This window comes from Anopheles arabiensis, chromosome 2 (assembly GCF_016920715.1).
Source record: "Anopheles arabiensis isolate DONGOLA chromosome 2, AaraD3, whole genome shotgun sequence".
Taxonomy (NCBI): domain Eukaryota; kingdom Metazoa; phylum Arthropoda; class Insecta; order Diptera; family Culicidae; genus Anopheles; species Anopheles arabiensis.
Window position 1 is genome coordinate 42,429,170 of NC_053517.1, and position 11,525 is coordinate 42,440,694.

General features: G+C 47.0%; 7 protein-coding genes across 7 annotated transcripts; 3 read left to right on the plus strand and 4 right to left on the minus strand.

Annotated features, from left to right (window-relative positions):
• Positions 1–371: 371 nt before the first annotated feature.
• Positions 372–1,858, minus strand: LOC120893215. The gene is made up of 2 exons (XM_040294972.1): positions 1,696–1,858; positions 372–1,397 (listed from the first exon to the last, which is right to left on the minus strand). Exons 1-2 carry the CDS (start codon positions 1,832–1,834, stop codon positions 856–858), a joined length of 681 nt encoding a protein of 226 aa, XP_040150906.1. The 5' UTR covers positions 1,835–1,858; the 3' UTR covers positions 372–855.
• A 287-nt stretch (positions 1,859–2,145) lies between these two features.
• On the plus strand, positions 2,146–3,216 carry LOC120893214 (zinc finger protein with KRAB and SCAN domains 2). The gene is made up of 2 exons (XM_040294971.1): positions 2,146–2,583; positions 2,666–3,216. Exons 1-2 carry the CDS (start codon positions 2,271–2,273, stop codon positions 3,064–3,066), a joined length of 714 nt encoding a protein of 237 aa, XP_040150905.1. The 5' UTR covers positions 2,146–2,270; the 3' UTR covers positions 3,067–3,216.
• On the minus strand, positions 3,140–4,925 carry LOC120893209 (protein ALP1-like). Its single transcript, XM_040294963.1, has 3 exons — positions 3,982–4,925; positions 3,814–3,910; positions 3,140–3,739 (listed from the first exon to the last, which is right to left on the minus strand). Exons 1-3 carry the CDS (start codon positions 4,725–4,727, stop codon positions 3,245–3,247), a joined length of 1,338 nt encoding a protein of 445 aa, XP_040150897.1. The 5' UTR covers positions 4,728–4,925; the 3' UTR covers positions 3,140–3,244.
• A 1,032-nt stretch (positions 4,926–5,957) lies between these two features.
• LOC120894730 lies at positions 5,958–7,220 on the plus strand. The gene is made up of 3 exons (XM_040297495.1): positions 5,958–6,537; positions 6,615–6,647; positions 6,733–7,220. Exons 1-3 carry the CDS (start codon positions 6,219–6,221, stop codon positions 7,119–7,121), a joined length of 741 nt encoding a protein of 246 aa, XP_040153429.1. The 5' UTR covers positions 5,958–6,218; the 3' UTR covers positions 7,122–7,220.
• A 93-nt stretch (positions 7,221–7,313) lies between these two features.
• Positions 7,314–8,666, plus strand: LOC120894734 (very-long-chain (3R)-3-hydroxyacyl-CoA dehydratase hpo-8). Its single transcript, XM_040297498.1, has 3 exons — positions 7,314–7,520; positions 7,597–7,717; positions 7,798–8,666. The coding sequence occupies exons 1-3, from the start codon at positions 7,450–7,452 to the stop codon at positions 8,299–8,301; spliced, it is 696 nt and encodes a 231-aa protein (XP_040153432.1). The 5' UTR covers positions 7,314–7,449; the 3' UTR covers positions 8,302–8,666.
• Positions 8,511–9,762, minus strand: LOC120894731 (very-long-chain (3R)-3-hydroxyacyl-CoA dehydratase hpo-8-like). The gene is made up of 2 exons (XM_040297496.1): positions 9,464–9,762; positions 8,511–9,340 (listed from the first exon to the last, which is right to left on the minus strand). The coding sequence occupies exons 1-2, from the start codon at positions 9,541–9,543 to the stop codon at positions 8,713–8,715; spliced, it is 708 nt and encodes a 235-aa protein (XP_040153430.1). The 5' UTR covers positions 9,544–9,762; the 3' UTR covers positions 8,511–8,712.
• Positions 9,763–10,213: 451 nt separating this feature from the next.
• On the minus strand, positions 10,214–11,294 carry LOC120894733 (60S ribosomal protein L30). Its single transcript, XM_040297497.1, has 4 exons — positions 11,219–11,294; positions 11,084–11,139; positions 10,848–10,993; positions 10,214–10,516 (listed from the first exon to the last, which is right to left on the minus strand). Exons 2-4 carry the CDS (start codon positions 11,102–11,104, stop codon positions 10,333–10,335), a joined length of 351 nt encoding a protein of 116 aa, XP_040153431.1. The 5' UTR covers positions 11,105–11,139; positions 11,219–11,294; the 3' UTR covers positions 10,214–10,332.
• Between the last annotated feature and the right edge of the window lie 231 nt (positions 11,295–11,525).

Sequence of the window (11,525 nt, forward strand, 5' to 3'; positions counted from 1 at the left end):
TGGTGCTACACGACTTGACAAGTGGGAAAGAAAACACACTACCACTACCACGGAAGGTTCTGTTTTGAATCAACATTCGTTATGAGGCTACGCGGAGGGAAAGGAATACGGAAGATTTTTCTTCTAACTTCACTCAAACACAGACAATTTCATCTTTAGAACACTAAATTCAGATTTTATTACAATTAAGATTATAAACTTTAATCGTTTATAAGCTAATCCATGGCTTTGTAAAGCTACGGATTAAACTAATGGTTGAGAAACGCTGTCTTTGCCAGAGAAATACACCACGCCACGTAAGGCAGTGGTCTATGTGGTTCATATGACTCAGTGTTGACGGAAAATCATAAAAAAAGAAGTTGTACAGCTTAACAAGTTTATTATTATACATTTTTTTATTAAAACGTTGCATGGTTACAATTTAAAAGAAGCTTCTATTTATGATGTTAGCCTTTGAGCGGCGAAAAAATTGACCAGACGTCAATTACCAGACGTTTTCCACTCTAGCGCGACACACTAATGAACATTTAATGAGCCAAGCACGATTTGGGCTGCAAACGTGTATTGCATTTTATTCCTACTGTTGGACGGATTCTTTTTCTTCACGAGATTACTGCTCTAACCTACAATTCAGCACGATTTACGCGCACTTCCATATGCCATTAAAACGGTTCGTTTTCCTCCAGAATGGCAAAGAAAACGACTGTCAATTGTTGTGGGTGTAAAAAAACATTCTTAAATCTACTCTAGCAAGGCATTGTTATACGCTCACAGGGGAAAAGAGCATCTTCTTGAACAGAGGACTCTCTCCGACCGTCCGTGGAACGTGGAATGTTTGGCCTGGTTGCGAACGCCCTAAATATCGGTATGTCCACCGCGATACTTCCGCTCGTCCATCGTGTACGCAGCGGCCATCTCCGTGTTGGCAATGTTGTTCAGCCTCCGGTACGTGGCCCGGCGCGCTTCGACAATGAACAGGACGCCTGCCGGGAACAGGGCGAACGTGCCGACGACGCCCAGCGCGAACGACCAGCCCATATCGTTGTGCTCCCAGTTCGGCATCCAGTCGCGGCTATCGCCGTAGCAGCCGAACGTGGCCACCGCTATCAGACCGCACAGGGCAGCGAGCAGCAGCACCGTCCCGTTCGTCAGCAGCAGCATAATGTAGCGATCGTTGTCCCGGGAGCAGCTCAAAAACATCAGCGTCATGATCACGCCCATCAGGAGCAGCGTGAAGCAGAGCGTGAAAAAGAACTGCACGGCGATGAAGAACCCGGGCAGTATGTAGTCGTGGATGATGTAGTACTCCTCCTCGAATATCCACATGCAGCCATTGAACGGATAGTCGTACCATCGGTGAATGTCCTGGAAGTTGCGCAAGCACAGCTCCCAAAGTCCTGCAAAATGGGGCAAAAGGGGAGAAAGAAGGAAACACTTACTCATTTAGTTCGTTCGCATCACAACTGCCTTTCCCAAACAACACCACGACAGCTGCTGTGCCAATGTTTGTTTACACAGTCCCCCATTTGGCTTTGGCACTAAACCACGTTCCTCGCCCCCCGCCCCCACACACCCAGCAGCGTCCTTCGAACTCAATCATCAATGAACAAGCGTTGCGATTGATGACACACCCCAACTGCACGTCTTGGGTTACGTTCCGTTCGCGGACGCACGGCGCAAGGCTCCCGTACGTACCTAAATTGGTAAACTTTGGATGCTCCAGTTCGCCATCGGTTTGTAGCCAGTAGGGAGAGCAGAAAGCGATCAGAATAAACAAAAAGGCGAACGCCGTAAATCCGACCGCAAACTTTCCCGTTCTTGTGCTTGCGCCCATTTTGACGTTTGTGTGAAGACTGAATCAAGCTGCAGGAATGAAAGTGATGGAATGCAGCGGCGTACTCGAACGACCACCCGATGGCCGATGTACGGTGGGTTCAAAATGTGTCTTATTATCAATCATGAAACGTGCAAAGTTTTTGAAACACCTTAATAACTTTTTCAATCGATCTGCTGTACAGGGGGTTAATTTTGGTTCGTTTCATTTTAATTCGTTTCTCATTTCTCTGCTCGAATTGTCCACACCACTTCTATGTACACCTTGGACGATAACTGCTCGAACGAATAGCAACCAAGAACAACATGCAAAATAACCAACAACAACACAACGACGACGACGACGGCCAATAATTGACGCGCCTTGCATGTAAACAAACGGAAAGGCTCGACGCGTAGCGCTTGTTTTGGTGCATTTTTGTTCAGACCCGCTTGAAATGGCCCGCCGGAATGTGTGGACGCCGGAGGAAACCCGGGAACTGCTGACGATCATCAAGGAGCTGGATTTGATGAAGCTGTTCGGCGAGGAGCGCAACACCAAGCTGTACCAAATCACGGAGAACGAGATGAAACAACGCGGGTACTTCGACAAGGACGCTTTTCAGATCGAACACAAGTGGAAAAATCTAAAGCGTTCGTACTACAAAACAAAGCGCGAAAACTACCTGGCAGAGTCGTGCGAATATTTCGAGGAACTGGACGAGCTGATGGCCATGAAGCCGCCGGCACCGTCGAGCTCCAAAGGCAATGGTATGATGAAATTGTGCAGCAAGAAGGAGAGTGTACCTGCAGTCCTAACGAGATCTCCTCTACCTCCCTTTTCCGCTTCCAGAATCGGCCAGCCAACCGAAGCGACCGAGAGCGGTGCTGGAAAACTTTGACGTGCTGCTAACCAAGCTGGCCAAGGTGGATCGGGAAAATAACGAAGAGTTTTTCAAAAAACAGAAAGACCTAGTAGACTACGAGTTTGACCTGTTCACGCATGACGAGCGCCAGTACACGACGAAGGTGTCGCAAATGCTGAACCGCAACATGAACGATTTCTGCGTGAAAGCGCAGCAAATTTTATTGCAGGAAGGGGTGGTGATACGGATCATCGATGAAACGCCCACCATGGAAGATAGTACGGAGGAACTCGAGCTGCAATCCAGCGACCAGCTGGCGCACCCGGTTGTGAAGAAGGAAATTGTGAAGGAGTTTTACCAAACGTGGCGAGAGGAGGAACCATTCTAAAGTGGGGGGGGATGCTGACTTTCACCGTTTCCCCGGCACACACATGCTGATTGATAAATATTAAAAACGAAAATTCAATTATGCTAAGTAAATTGTAATCATATTTAGTTTATTCGTCTCAATAATCATAGCTTAACAAATTGCATAATATGTTTTTGGATTGTTCCTTTAGTTTCATTCAGTTATTTCCCTCGCCGATAAAATACACCTGATTGTATTCGATCGTCCGGAACAGCACATACTTCGAGTGTAGATGCTCCTTGAGTACGTCCCGAATGGTTTCGCCTTCGACCGTGGTCGTGTAGTTCAAACTGGCCGATCCGTCCGGCTGCGGATACCTTTGGTTCGATTCTTGCAGCGCCTCCGACCACGCCTCCAGGAACGGGGTCTTGTTCTTCTCGAGAAAATTGTGCAGAATGCAGCACGTCAGCAGGATCTGCGGCACGAAGTTAATGTCTATATCGATCTTCCGCTGCAGTATTCGGAATCGCGCGCGCAACCGATCAAACGCTTCGTCAACGGCGACGCGTGCCTTGTTCAGATGCTCGTTAAAGGTTTCCTCCTCCGTCGTGGTCGGGGTCATGTAACCGTGCTGTAGCCAGGGCAGCAGCGGGTAAACCGTATCCGACACGATAAAGGATTTCACCGTGTTTCCGTTGATGTTCTGGGAAGGCTGTCGGGAGAAGAGACACGAGCCACGTTAGTATGATGGAAGGTGCGTTCGGCGCGCTCTCGAGCAGCTCTTACCAAGTCTGCGCCGTCGAAATGTTGGTACAATCCAGAATCACCCAGCACCACACTGTCCTCGGTTGCACCGACGTGTCCGCACGTGATGTGTCTGAAACTAGCGATAGGGGAAGAGCAAACCAATGGCATATTCAGTTTGTACATCACACCGTTCCGCACAATAATTACCAATGATTGTTGTCGACCACAGCCTGCAGGATCAACGAGGGCCATTTTCTCCCGTTGATGTAATTTTTCGAATCAGCCAACGACGGTGTGATAGGAACGTGCAAACGACCCATCGCCCCAATCACCAGCGGAATGTCGCTCTTGTCCTCGAAGCTCTTGCTTATCTCCGCCATTTCCTCCTGGTCAGGCAGATAGATCTCCGAATCCATGTAGTTTTTCACCATCGATTTACAAAACTGATGCACACAGTTCTTGACCGTCGCCTTGTGCACGCCAAACATATTGCCGATCGTGGTGTAGTCGGCCCCGGTCGTTAGCTTGTACAGCCCGATGCCGACCTTCTTCTCCGCGCTGCAGGACTGGGCCGCCAGCAGCGGATGAGGGGCGAGATCCTGCCGCAGCATCGCCACCAGCGTGTCGTACATGGCCCGACCCATCCGGAAGTAGCGCAGCAGATCATCCTCGTTGTCCTCCTGCTCGAACAGCTCCCGGAACCACTTGTCGTTGCGGCTCAGCTTCCAGATCTTGCGGGTCGGAATGCTTTCCAGCAGCTCGGCCTCCAGTTTGGAGCTCCATTCCTTGCGATGGTTTTCCCCGTTTCGCTTCAGCTGGTAGCGCAGTCGCTGGAGGAAAATTTTCGACCGTTTTTTGCGGTTCGCATCGTACTGCTTGAACAGTTCCGCCTGCTTGGTCGCGAACGTTAGGAAGAGGTTCTCCACCACTTGGCGTTTATGAGCATTGTCCATAGTTTTCCAAGCCAAAATTACCGCGTATAAACGAGAGCCAATTTTGCTTCGCGCTGTTCCGCGAAAGGGACGCGCACTTCAAGCAGGGTTCTTAACTTCTGGCGAAGCGGCCCGTACAACATGGTGCGGGTTTTTGACGTTCAAAAATCGCTGCATCTCGCTCATTCTCTCTAGGGTAACTGTACCCGGTTTCGGCAGTGTAACTAAAAACGTTAAATTCTGCACAGATCCGATAAAATTGTATTAAATGACAAATTTGTAGTGAAAGTGTAGGTGGTTCCCGAGATACGCGATATCTGTTAAGAGCCTAATAAATTACAGGAATAATTTATTCTTTATTTAATTTTTCCAGAATTTATCTGTTGATGACTCCATTTGACAGAAAAATCCGCTTCGCTAATGTAATAACACATTCGGAATTACGGAACGGTATTTTATGCAAAATATATATTTGTACAGGCGGTCCCCGAGATACACGGTTAATGGGGACCGAAAACGCCCGCAAAATACCGCGTATCTCGAATTTCCGCGTAAGTCGAATCTCGTGATTTTCAGCTAAAATATTACAAATTTTCGTGTAGTTTTGCAAGTAGGGGGTGGTTTTAGTCACTTTATGAATTATTTAATATGATTCTGACTGAATATAACTGTTTTAAACCTTTTGAAATAGTTTTTAACATTCGATCAAAACAAAAATTATTTGGCAATTTGCAATTGATGTGTCAAATCAGTACAATTTGCTCAAAGAATTGTCAAATTTAGAAAACCGCGTATCTCCGAATCCGCGTATGAGAGGTACCGTGTATCTCGGGGACCGCCTGTATTTAAAATAATATTAAAATACATCCGAAGCCATAATAACGTGAATTAAAAAAAAATGCTGAAGGAGTTGTTTGACGATAACACTTTCAGATCTGCTTTCAGTCTTTCTTAAAAAAAACCGTTTTACACCTTGACAGTGGAGAATTCTCCTTCGTGACAGAATCTACATTGGTGAAGACCATATCATTTTTCCAAATTTCCAATGTGACTTCAAAATCGCTCGTCAGCGAGGGAAAATCGCACCGATTTGGAGCGTTGGCGAGCTTATGAAACCCGGGTTTTGCCTAGCGGGTGACTGCGCGGAGACGTCACAACCCGATCAAACTCACCACTGGCTACGAATTTGCAGAATTTTTGCAATGCGGTTGCAATGTTTTAGTTTTATAGTGGCTTAAATATAATCGAATGAATATAGATAATCTTACCAAATCTCCCACTTAGCAACATGTGCTAATATAAAACAAATTAATAGGAAGTAAATTTTGCACAAAATCCTAACTGCTCAAGGTTTCTAGTTATGCTCAACGAGTGGTGAATATGAAGGACAACTTTTTGACAGCCGCCAGCAGAAAAAAACAAAACACAACAAACCACAACAATCCAGCGGCGAATGGCGTCGGGATTGTACCATAAACAAGCAAGGTTGGTGCCGACGAATACGGACGAAAAATGGCTCGGCGTAATGTGTGGAGCGGTGAGGAGACGATGGAGCTGCTCGAGATTATCAAGGAGCATAACTTTATGCAGATGTTCGCATCCGTCAGCCGTGGCCAGAAGGATTACCATGTGTACCGATTGATAGAGGAAGAAATGCAGAAGAATGGCTTCGGTGGCAAAGACGCAGGACAGATTTATCACAAGTGGAAAAACCTGAAGCGAGCATTCTATCAGTCGAAAAAGTTAAACAAGGGGCGTGCCATCTGTGAGTTCGCCGAAGAGCTGGCCGATATACTGGAGAAACCGTGCGCCATGAAGCGCCGCGAGCCAGGTAAGCAACGGTGCTGTGTACGCCCCAGCCTGTGCGAACCGAACCATGTTGATGTTACTTGTTACTTATCCTTGCAGATCCACCAGCTGAACCGGTGGAGGGTGAACCAGGTAAGAGTGACTCACAACAAACTGTTTGGCTAACCGTGATAGTTCGTGTGTCTAATTCTGTTCTCGATCCTATCCATTCTTGCAGCTCCGGTAAAGAAGCGAAGCAACACTCAGATCAAAACGATCCGCAGCCAGATTGTGACGAAACTTGCCAAAGCGCAAAACGATAACTGTGAAGAGTTCGCCAAAAAGTGGAACGATCTCAACGATTACGAGTTCAAGCTGTACAAACGGAAGGAAAAGGAACAGACCGCCATCGTGAACCGTTTGCTGGAGGACAGTCGTACGACGCTGATGAGTCGCTGCAGGGATATACTGGCCGGGCGGGAGATAAAGATAAACGAAATCGGCGAAGGCGAGGAGGAGGAGGACGACCCCTTAAACATAATTGAAATAGAAACTACGGACGTGGAGGTTGCACCTGGGGAGGAGGGTACGGTTAAGGATTTTTTAAATTCGATCAAGTTCGAATAAGCCAATGGGATGTGTTTAGACGATAAGTTTTGTGACTGCAATTCGGTAATAAATGCAAACGGCCCGAAAAAAGAAAGATGGCCAAAGGTTCAAATGTTTACGTTTGTTCAAGTCACGCACCTTTTCCCTTAGACACCTTGGGAGCTACCAGCGCCACTGTCAAAGGTGAATCGAATTGGAATGCGTAGGGTGGGGGAATATATTATTTACCTTTACACTTTGGACGAGGATCGCCGTTTCGTGTCGCCACTTTTTGTCGATCAGCGCAGAGACGCAGCTGCTTAACATTAACTGCACAAACGCTGGTTACGTAAGCACGTCGGAAACTATGGCTGCCAAGGAACCGTCCCCGATCGTCAAATCCTACCTGATTCTGTACAACGCAGCCCAAGTCGTCGGGTAAGTACCGCTAATGAGTTGCCAGCGCACCACAGCTTTCTCTTTTCTAATCGCACCTTTGCCTTGCCTCGCACAGCTGGTGTTACATGCTATATCAGCTGATAGCTTACTACACCATCGACAAGGGCACGGAAAAAACGCTCTGGGACTATCTTGGATTCACCGTCATCCTGTTCCAAAATGCAGCCCTACTCGAGGTAAGAAATCTACAACATTGCACTGGTCTGTTTCGTGACACATACTTCCAACTCACACCTGCCTTGCGGAACCATTACAGATTGTACACGCTTTCACGCGGATCGTGCCGAGCAATCCGGTCATCACCACGTTCCAGGTACTGTCCCGGGTGATGGTCGTCTGCGGTGTTGTGATGGCTACACCGACTGGCAAAGTTTCACCAGGTCTTCCGCTTGCCATACTGGCCTGGTCGGTGACGGAGATCATTCGATACGCGTACTACGCCCTCAACCTGATCGACGCCGTCCCGCAGCTGCTCATCTTTCTGCGCTACACCACCTTCATAGTGCTGTACCCGACCGGCGTGACCGGTGAGCTGCTGTGCTTCTACTGGGCCCAGTCGCACGTGGCCAACACGAAACAGTGGAGCATCGAAATGCCCAATACGTACAACTTTACCTTCTCGTACCTGTACTTCCTGTGGGCGGTGATGCTGCTCTACATTCCACTGTTCCCTCATCTGTACCTGCACATGTTTGCTCAGCGCAAGAAGATTCTAGGCTCCGGCTCGAGCAGTGGCGCGACCAAGCAGAAGCACAATTGACTGCAAGCGTTTGGCTTTCCGGCTTGACCGTACCCAAGCTCCTAAGAGAAAAGCCTTCCCAAATGCATGCTACAGTTAAATTTTTGTATTGCTCTCCATTTTTTTATGTATTTCTTTTCTTTTTTTCAAAAAGCAAATAATGGGTTGGACTTCCTAAGGTTCTTTGTCGCCGTATGAGCAGGGATTTCAGACTGATAAGTTAAAGTTAGTTTGATTTAAACGGTGCATTCGTTTATTGTTTAAGGTTTAGTTTTACACATTCATTCCATCGTGGTGATAGCTTAATCGACTTTAAGTGGGTGTGCAATGTTGGGCGCGGGTCGGGTTGAACGAACAAAAATAAAACTAAAATGTTTTAAAGGAAATGCTACTCAAATGACTATGTTTAATCGAGAACGCGATCGTCATGGATTAGTTTGCTTTTGTCAGCTTCTGCCGGGTCTGCGTTCCTCGCCCGAAAACCTTGCGCCGCTGGGCAAACATGTGCAGGTACATCTGCGGAAAGAGGGGCATATAGCAGACGGCCATAATCCAGATGAAGTAGTAAAAGGAGAAGCTAAAATTGAACCGATTCGGCAATTCCACACTCCATTTGCCCGTATCGCGGATGTAGCTTTGGGCCCAGTAACTGCACAGCAGCTCTCCCAGAAAGCCACACGGATACATCGGGATGAAGATCGTGTACCGCAGCCAAACGAGCAGCGACGGTACGGCTGGAAGCAGCAAGTGAGCCACATAGTAGCTGTACCGAATGATTTCGGTCAAACTCCAGCAGAACAGCGCTAGTGGAAGCCCTGGGGATTTCTGGCCGGTCGGTGTGCCTTCGATAGCCCCCGCAACGATCATGCAGCGTCCGAACACCTGCAGGAACGTCATCGCTACGTTGCTTGGGACGATACCCACCATGGCATGGACCACCTCAAGTATTGCTAGCATTTGAAAGAAGAATGTCGCTTGCCCCACGCGGCTCCACAGTGTGTCCAGGGATTGGCCGTGTACGGCGAAGTGCTGAATAAATTGCACGAAAATGTACGTCCAGCTACGGGTGAGGGCAAAGGGCGAAATCCAACCAAAAAAAAGTAGATTAGCGTTTGACGAATGCGAGAGGGGGCTAATCTCTTGGCCTCAACAAGACATTCCACCGGTACAATAGATAACTTACCCTGCAAATTGAGCCGTATTGTACAGTGCAAGGTATCCTTTAACTAGGACGGATTGGTTTTCCTTCTTTTCCTGTGCCATTGCTCGGCTGGGTCGGTAAATTGTTTAAGCAAGTAAGCGTAGCTGCTTTTTCGTAGGTAACGCAGGTCCAACTGTCCGGACAGCAAGTTAGCAAGTACACGACAGAACTCCCGTTATGTGCGCATACCCAGACGGCAGTGCAATACCCATATGATGTTTCTTATCGCTGTGTTTACGTTTCATGAAGGGATGAATTTATCGGATGAACTGCAGTGAACCCATTGATATTCCCTCGTAATGCGGATAGGGCCGTAGCGATTTTTTCCAATCGGGTCTATTTTGTATTTTAAGGAATATTGAAATAATGGGATTTTCTCAATTTCTTTGCATGTTTTTTTTCTTTATTTTTATAGAGACTTTGAGGCAATTGGCCTCATTGGCCTCTTTCAATCGGTCGACTAATTATATATGTAAAATCTAACATTCTTCTTTGCAAGCCATTTGTGGCTTGCAGTCACCTTATACCGGGTAGTCTCGATTTACTTAAAGCTATCCGTTTCGTTCCTAAAATACTCAGTCTTTGTTCCGTGATTTTCCTATTTGCAGTAATCAAAGAAAAGTCAAAACGAATAGAAACGTAATCAGACTTGCCAGGAGGCTGAATCCCATACAAACGGACGTTTTGTTTTAGTCATCATGAATGAACGTTATGTTAATTAGTAGACGATTGTTTCGTCGGGTTCTGTGTGCCTACAGACACCGCTTTTTTTTATTTTAATAACTGCCTCGCCGGCATTTCCCATACAATGGAAAAGCCCGACAGGCGGAATATATACAGCACGTCACCATTTACTGTCCACCGGCCTGTGCTTCCGGCAGGCTGCGAATGATATCGGAGTCTCCGGCGTCGGTGATCGAGAGGGTGCACACGCGGAAGTATTTACCGCAGGCCGTACCCAGCTCAATGTTGTTGCCGTTGTAATGGTGCACACCGGTCTTGGCCAGCATAGCATAGTACTCGATCTCCGATTTACTACAGTAACGAAAGAGCAATTGTTAATACCTTCCACGTCTTACCTGCGAGACCGAGAGTTTACCCCTGTTGGGCCGTTCCATTTCGTTGAACCATGTGGATTCACTGGACGTGTACACGGTACGTACTTCCGAGTGAGCACCTCCCCCACAATGATCACTCCATAGGTTTTCCAATGGGTCACCACATTCGGGCAGCTGAGTGAGTCAGCTCGGGAAAACATACTTCTCAGTCACAATCGACTCCATATGATTCCACAAAACGTAGCATCCACTAAAGGAAAACTCTACTTCTCGGTAATCGGTCGCCCGCGCGCGGACATGCTACTTACCGGAGGTGCGGCGTGTTGTTGGCAATGATGACCAGCTTGGCCTTTCCCTGGCGGAGGGTACGCAGAGTCTGCTTGTAGCCCAGGCAGGACTTGCCAGATTTCATCACCAGCGCCAGGCGAGAGTTGATGCTCTCCAAAGCCTTTTTCTGTAACATGGATGGAAAAAGTAGGGTTATGGAGAGTGTCAATAGGACAACCTAGTTTTACAATGGCGATTCTCAGTAATTCACACATACCTGCTTCTTGGCGGTCACCATTTTGCACAGTTAACAACGTTAGACGGATCTAGAACCTAGAATGAGGAACAATAACTTTAATATCTCCTGTTTTCCGACACGTGGAAATGAGCGTTCTCTGGCCACACGTCCTACCTGAACGAATGCTACAGCGAAAAGAACTTTTGACAGAACCCCCTTGTTGCCAAATGCCTGGGATGTTGAACCGCACAATGGTAGCATTGAAATAATTTTACAACTGATCAATTTTTGTTCAACTAATTTAGGAACAATTTTGTAAAAAATATTTTAAATACGATACGAACAAATTTAAACAAAATTTGACTCAATTTGTGTGGATTTTAATTCAAATTTTAGATATTAAACTGCTCGAATTAACTGTCAAAATTGTGTGCCCATGCAGCAAAATGCATATTACAAAAATATTTAATTAATTGCCATT